This window comes from Anneissia japonica, unplaced genomic scaffold (genome assembly GCF_011630105.1).
Source record: "Anneissia japonica isolate Jap-2015-1 unplaced genomic scaffold, ASM1163010v1 scaffold1881_len754168_cov175, whole genome shotgun sequence".
NCBI lineage: Eukaryota > Metazoa > Echinodermata > Crinoidea > Comatulida > Comatulidae > Anneissia > Anneissia japonica.
The window spans coordinates 1-7,686 of record NW_022757845.1 but is presented as its reverse complement, the minus strand read 5'-3'; the positions used below and the strand labels follow the sequence as shown (position 1 = coordinate 7,686).

The 7,686-nt window shown below is 34.0% G+C and overlaps 1 protein-coding gene across 1 annotated transcript; it reads right to left on the bottom strand.

Annotated features, from left to right (window-relative positions):
* Positions 1 to 2,938: 2,938 nt before the first annotated feature.
* On the bottom strand, positions 2,939 to 7,355 carry LOC117124920. The gene is made up of 6 exons (XM_033271257.1): positions 7,039 to 7,355; positions 6,348 to 6,428; positions 5,954 to 6,164; positions 4,300 to 4,338; positions 3,412 to 3,687; positions 2,939 to 3,247 (listed from the first exon to the last, which is right to left on the bottom strand). Exons 1-6 carry the CDS (start codon positions 7,045 to 7,047, stop codon positions 2,949 to 2,951), a joined length of 915 nt encoding a protein of 304 aa, XP_033127148.1. The 5' UTR covers positions 7,048 to 7,355; the 3' UTR covers positions 2,939 to 2,948.
* Positions 7,356 to 7,686: the final 331 nt, after the last annotated feature.

The following is a 7,686-nucleotide window of genomic DNA, read 5'->3' as shown; positions in this document are numbered from 1 at the left end:
TTAGCTTTTATTGATCGTTATTACATCCTGTCTCTTATACACATCTAGATGTGTATAAGAGACAGGTATATACACCCTGATATACCGGTAATAGAAATATTGTAAACGCCTTATGGTGATGACGAGTGATTTTCTCAGACTCAGCTAAAGATAGGGATAATCACTACAATAAAGCTCACAAAACAAATAGCCACGAAGGCTAGGAAAAAGCTTAACAATTAATAGAAACCTTTATAAAAAGAAAACACTGTTCATCTGCTATAAATAATAATATTAATAATACAAAAAATAATTAGAAAACTATTCGCGAATTAATTCTCAAAAACAAACCCAATATTGAAAGAGTTTACAAAAATGGTGAACTGTCTAGCAGTGATGAGGAAACTGCAAATGAATTTAATAAACATTTCACATCTATTGCAGTGGTGGCTCAAGGATATAATTTATGAGGGGTGGGGCTAAGATGTCCGACTGGGGAGCTAAGTTTTTATGGGTGTTCATCTGCTATAGGGTGCAGCGTTATCTGAGGGCGGAAGGCCAGAGCCAGGGTTGGGTATAGGAGGGGGTGTCCCCTCCTCCAAAACGAGATTTAAAAAATAAAAAATGGGACTTCTAGGTCTGTCTCTTATACACATCTTTAAACAAAATGTCGGAAAACTTTTCTTTGACGCATGCGCATTTGCATAAATGTCTACACACACACATACACACTACACACAATAAAAAACATAGGAAATAGCAAGAGTGATTACAATAGTTCCTATTGCATTACATGCATAGGAACTAAAAAGTGTGGGCTTGTCTCCTGACAGATCTACAGCCTCAGATTCACCAGAAGAATCCCAATGGAAAGTCTTCTGACTAAACTAAACCGACCGCCATTGATAGATAGGCCTTAGCTACTAACCCCAATAATATTACATAGTATCGTATCAATCAATGTCGGTCTTTTTAGTAGGTTTTTTTTATTTTGTGTGGTTCACACCAAAAAAATACTCAATCCTAATTCTACCAGAGCGTCGAAACTCATACATCCACCAGACGCTAGGGGCGTTTTCCCCATACAGCGGATCGGGCGTCACGCTAAATCGCATGCATTAAGAATAGCAGTGGACTCTCTTGTGACATAGCCTACTCTTTGGTCTTGTACATTGTCTGCTCATTAGACCTCCATGGTCTGGTAGGCCACGGAGGAAATAATTCCACAATGGGTAGGCCTACCAGATTATAGTACCCTAATCAATATTGATAAACATTATTTGTCAGTCCCCTCACTTGTGCCAGGTAGGTCCCATATATACCACAACTTTCCACGTACGAAGTCATATGAAAGTTAATTGGTTAATCTCATCTTTGTAATATTGTAAAAAATGAAACTTATATATAGAAATCGTTCGCGATGAACTCCTGTTGATATCGTTTTATTTTATTTATTTATTAATTTTTTTGTTTCGTTTGACTTCTGTCAACTGTTTTGCACATCAATGTAATGCTCATTAATGTTTATCAATTTTCTACGTAACTGCATACGGCAATCATCGGCAAAGAAATCCATGTACTAGATAATCATACTTAAACAAATCAAATTAACTTAAGCTAAAAGCTGTTTCAATATGGACATGCGTTACTATGATGTACTCCAACACCCACAAATAATTTTTGGCACTGCAACATCCATTTCTGTTGCAAGCCACAGAGAAAGACTTTAGAACCGACGTGGTATTTATGGCCCTGGACTATTTGTTACGAATGTTATTTTGTGCATGTTAGATCAGGGGAGAAAAACTTAACTTCATATTTACAGACATTCGATACAAATAATTTTCATTGGTAGTGACCCACTACAAAATACGCGAGACAGAACGTCAATAATCGGTACAATAAAATTATTTCTATCTTCCCAATAGCATCATCACCACCACAACCACCATCACCACCATAATTATTATTTTCAGTATTGAACGCAACACAATGAAACTAAAAATATTAATATATAAGCCTGACATACAAAAATCGTCAAATTTTTTTTCTCAAACTCAGGGGTTTGTCTTATATGCAGACCGCCTTATGGGCGAGTACGGCTATCTATAAGCGTTACCCCTCTTTTTTACAGTCTTTGACTTGGGGTGTGTTTGTGTTTTTTTTTTTAACTGAACGAGGGCTTAGTCTTCTTTAAAAAACTTGATACAGGTATAAGTTCAGCATTCTACAGAAGTAGAGCTTCGGTCAATCTATCTAAACAACGCCCTCAAAACACATAGAAACGTCAGTTTAAAATTTTTAATTTTATTATTTCCGTAAAAAAATGTACCTTAAATTTTTACGAAATTTTGGCATATTAAATTTTACAAATTATAAATACATACACATACATTTAAATTTAAAATGTTGTTAATAAAGCAGAAATCCATTAACAGAGATACTATAATAATAAAAACACGTATTGTATAAAACTGTATATTTAGTGTAGTTACATCTGCATATTTACAAGGTTAGGGTTGAAGTGCACTACAGTATTACAAAATTTCTATAATTACGAAAATTATGGGTTAAAAAATAATGGGGCTAAAAATACATTAATTTTATTTTTCAATATTTATTCAAAGGTATTAATTAATAAAACAAATAAAAATATGAAAGTAGTATGGCTCGAGGTTGCTGACATGTATAAAATATATAGGAATAATTATATAAGAATAACTATATATGTATAAAATATATATGTATATATATATATGTATAAAATATATATGTATAAAATATATATGTATATATATATTATTATAATTATGTATTATAAATCATCATCATATACATATCCAGTCCATTACTCCTGTCTCTTATACACATCTAGATGTGTATAAGAGACAGGTATATGTACTGTATTTCCATGTGTTTATTCATTTATTTATTTCGTGTATATTATATTCTTATATTCACTTTTACTTTTACTTTATTACTTTGCCGATATAATTCCTGCTACCGTAGTGAGTTTGGAGTTTACTTTTAATATCTTCTCTTCCGATGGCACACAAAGCAACACTCATTTTTGCAAGGTGATTTTCATCTTCCTGCCCTTTTCGCCATCTTACCAACAATTCAAGAATGGCGTCTACCATAGACAGTGAAAAGTCTTGCTCAATTTGCTGTATTTGTAAATGTGTTAGACCTAGATTGATCCCAAGCGGTTTCCAATCAGTACCTAGTCTATCGGCAATAAGTAGCATGTCAGTATCGGACAGGTGGCCTGAGACAAAATATAAATCGTATTATTTACAATAAGGTCAATATTTTTATTGTTATTAAAGACTGAATATGTGTTTCTCCAAAAATAACAAAAAGAACAGATTATTGACAGGCCTAGCAACAGGCACTGCTAAAATTAAAAGGTTTTCTCTTACTACAACTCACCCTCGCCGATATCGCCCTGGAATAATTGCCCAGCTAGACGCACGTACCCGTGTTGTCTCAAAGCAGTGCACAGCACTTTCAGTTGATGTGTTTCACTATCTAAGTGGTTTCTCCAATACAACATCATTTTAGGGATAGCTTTGTCAGTGTGTTGTCGTTCTTCAGCACAAACCTTGTTAACCCTTGCCCACGTGAGCCCCAAACGAACACCAAAGCGTTTCCAGCTGTGATTCATTTCATAAGACACCGTCGCAATAATGGCATCATCAACAAAACCTGAGAAAAAGTACAATATCAAAATGAGATCTAATTAAATGAGAATGACACTTGTAAGATTAAATTTTATAACACAGTACAATACAATCATCGTACCAAACGTTTGTGGCCTTATAACATCTCTAGACAATATATATCGCAGCACCATTCTTTTACGTGTCTTTGGTATTTTTGAGTATATATCTGTATCTGTATATATCTATTCAAATATTGTTAAAAAATAATTTTTCACTATAACACAAATCTACAAAATATTGGACGAGGACTTGATTTCATTATTCAAATTATCTGTAAGTTAGTTACGCAAGCGGAAGACGGTCCCCCCACTTATGCCATTTTTACAGGAGTGCCTTTGCTCTTTCTGGACCCCCTCGTGCAAATACCTTGACCAGCCGCAGTAGTCACGGCCTTGAGAAAAGCTGCGATGGTTGATAAAATCACAGTTCAAGTACTGTAATCAAAGTTGTTGAAGAGGCATAATCCCTTAACTGTACAAACTCCCGTAAATAGCAATTCCTATCATTGCAGTGTCTAGTGGGTGCGGGGTGGTTGCAATTCTCACCCCACACGCACAAAAAAAAATACCAAAAATCACGCTGATTATAAACATACCTTTGGGTTTAGTTACTGCTGGTTGGGCCTGCGAACGATCTGGAAATATAAATTGTGCGTATCAAGATCAACTTAGGCCTATGTTTTCTACAACTGTTTTTTTCTGCCAAGAAACATTTACCGGCCTAACAGTATTGAAATTTTTGTTAATTTGAAAAGTCAAGTGATCCAAAAGTCTCATTTTGCTGTAATTGTGCATATATTCTTGTTAATAAGTAGTAACACGTTTTTTTTATTTGATTTTAAATTGTAAATCTCTGTTCCGCAACCTATGGGTCGCGGAGAAATTTTGATGGGTCACACAATCACTTCAGATAAAAAAAAAATTGATGGTAAGAAATGAAACAGCAAAAACACCGATGCATGTAAGTACTTATTTCCACAACATTGCTACACGCTAGTACACAGCTTTTGTTGATGCTGATTAGATGGTCGTATCAGGGAGTTTCCCCGATTGCGTCAGGACTGCTACGCATACGATTGCAGTAAAAGAAATAAAAAACTGTAGCGATAGTTCAGCGATTCTTAAGGAAACCAGACTAGGCTTAGCTTGACATTTACCATGTGAATACATTTCAGTTTTGATTAACTTAAACAGGAGCCATTGGTAAATTTTTGGATAAAAGCAAAAATGGCTGCAGCCAGGTTGTGACAAAGTTTCTAATGCCATTCACGACAATAACGCGGGGATGGATTTAAATTGTTCTGTAATTCTCACGTATATGACGAATCTTAAAATTATGTTTGTCTTCTGTTTTGATCGTCCGTAACACACAAATTTAGTTTTAAAATATGTCCAACAAAATTATCCAAAAATCTTCTGAAACTCTTCTTGTACGCAGATTGTCTTATACGCGATCAAATATTGTATCTCTCAAGTCCAAGTATCAGAAAAGACAGTGGTTCCGTGTGCCAACTTGAGGATTGCATTATCGCCGCTCCAAAGTTGGATTGGTTAAAACTTTCGGTTCAGAGGCAAACCATTGCACTAACTGGCTAGGTATTAAATTTGATGATCATTTTTGGTGACACAAATGTACACTTTCAAATTATAATTCCCCAAAAAAGTTATTCTGAATCTATAGATGGTACAGAATAATATCGTGCTTAGAATCACTTTATGTTCTAAAAATGTTTTTATTTATTCCTTTTCAAATAAGGTTATAAACAATACTTGGTGTATATAGTAATTCATCTGTATAAAGGTGGTTTTGAACACTTGTATGCAATAAAAATATAAAAAAGAAAAAATCAAGTACAAGATTACAGTAAACACCGTGGTAAAAATGTAAATGTACTGTACGTCCTCGAATCTAGAAAATATTGAAGCAATATAACAAGGTATAACTAGGTAAGTTCATACAATTAAATGACAAAATTAAATAATGCAAGGAAAAATAAAATAATGAATTCAAGGAAGATACCAAAAGCAGGCAAACCTGATTACAATAATATCATATTTATTAATTTGGCAGATACTTTTTAGGTTAATTTGGTCTGAGGTCGATTAGTCGCGGCTGATTGTTAAATATTTGGATTTGGAACACGGGCTAAAAAGGTTGCGGAACGGGTTCTAGATTATACATTTTTTATATCTTACTGATGGACGCCTGGTTAACAAATTAATTAGTTCAAAGACTTGTCACATGTTTACCTTGCGATCGTTGCACGTCATCTCCAAACAGTCGACGGTAGCGCGTCACTTCCAGTCCATTACTCCCACAAGGCAGCACATCCTTATCAAACTTGCGCACTATATGCATGTGGGCGTCGCTACATTCGCAAGCAATGTACCTCGTTAATTCAATGCCTCGTGCACCACTCTGACAGAATATCTTTAGTTCAGTTTCCAGGAAATCCAACACCTGAATCAGATGAAAAACTGAGTTTAAATACATGTGTATGTTTAACATAATGAACGTGTTTTAGAATGAAGAATAGTGTGGGCAGCCATTAGGTTCAAACATACAAAGAGTGAATGTGTTTTAGAATGTAGAATATGGTTAAAACATATTGAGTATAGTCACTCAATTCAATGAAGGCAGTACCTCTTTACACACTCTCGGTGAGGGCTCATCTTTCTTGGTAATCCGAGTGGGATTAATAATATTTAGTCTGATGATAGTTGTCTGCAAAGCAAAAATGAGAAAAGAAATGTCTTATGAATTCAAACTTTAACTGAACATCGAAACTCAACTGTTGTTGTTTTACTGTATTTATGTACTTATTTCAAAAAGCAAAACTGTATTTATTTTATATTCAGTAGTATATATTTATATATATGTTTACTGGCTATGACAATGGTCATGGTATTGATGATAATGGTAATAATAATATTAGTGTTAATAATGATAATAACATTGTGATGTTTATGTTAGTGGCACTAATAATAATATTTTTAGTAATGATAATGATGATGTGATATTAATGAATTGTAAGACAAGAAAATATTCCACAAAATTACAAGGAACATACAACCTATTGAAACCGATTGACATGATGATGAATAATGTATTGATGACCACTGTAATAATTCATTAATTGTGGCATCTGTATACAATTTGAATGTGTAAGTACTATACAAGAAAAATGTTCATTTTCTATGATCATGCAAATTTGTATATTATAGACCCATTCAGTATTATACCATTATTTTTAAACTTACTATTTATATTCAAAGTAGGCCAAATTTAAATACTATTAAATGACAGATAAGAATATTATGAGAGGCCTAATTACTTTAAACATACGACGATGCTTAACAGTAGCTACATTCAGAACCACTTGGTGATGTTGATCAACGTGTAACTCCACATGCTCATAAGATAGCTTAGGTTCATAGTTTTCTACTTGAAATTTCTCAATAAACTTAGTTACTCCACGCTGGAAAAGATCGTCAGGTAGATAGCCACCAAAGTCATGAAAGATTGAAACTGCTCGGTTCCCATAATCCAGGGACGATGTCTTTACACATTCAGGCTTCAAGCGTGACAGAACGTAGAAAATACGTTCACCACCCTGAAAAAACAGAAAGCATTGTAGGTAGCAAGAAATTGTAAAAGAATATTACAGTATAAAACTTGGAGTGATGTTTAGAAACCACAACTTCCAGGTATCTAGCCTGATATCTTAACCACTAAACCACCAAGCTTGCTCTTGGTGACTCATCACTAGTCAAGAGCAAATCATTGGTCTAGTAGTTAAGACATCAGCCTAGATACCTGGATGTTGTGGGTTCGATTCCCACCCGAATCACTTGCAAATTTTTAATATGATATTTCCTGATGCAAATTCATATTTTTATTATAAACATATTCACTGTTATAATTAGTTTACATTATTTGAAATTGATGTAATGAAACAGGCTCCAATAGAAAGATAAAAATA

Excerpts from the sequence above, each read along its gene's own strand:
- LOC117124920 (XM_033271257.1), bottom strand. Across the intron at positions 6,165-6,347 it reads CACCGAGAGTGTGTAAAGAG|GTGTTGGATTTCCTGGAAAC; the intron begins GTACTGCCTTCA and ends CATCTGATTCAG. Across the intron at positions 4,339-5,953 it reads TGACGTGCAACGATCGCAAG|ATCGTTCGCAGGCCCAACCA; the intron begins GTAAACATGTGA and ends TTATATTTCCAG.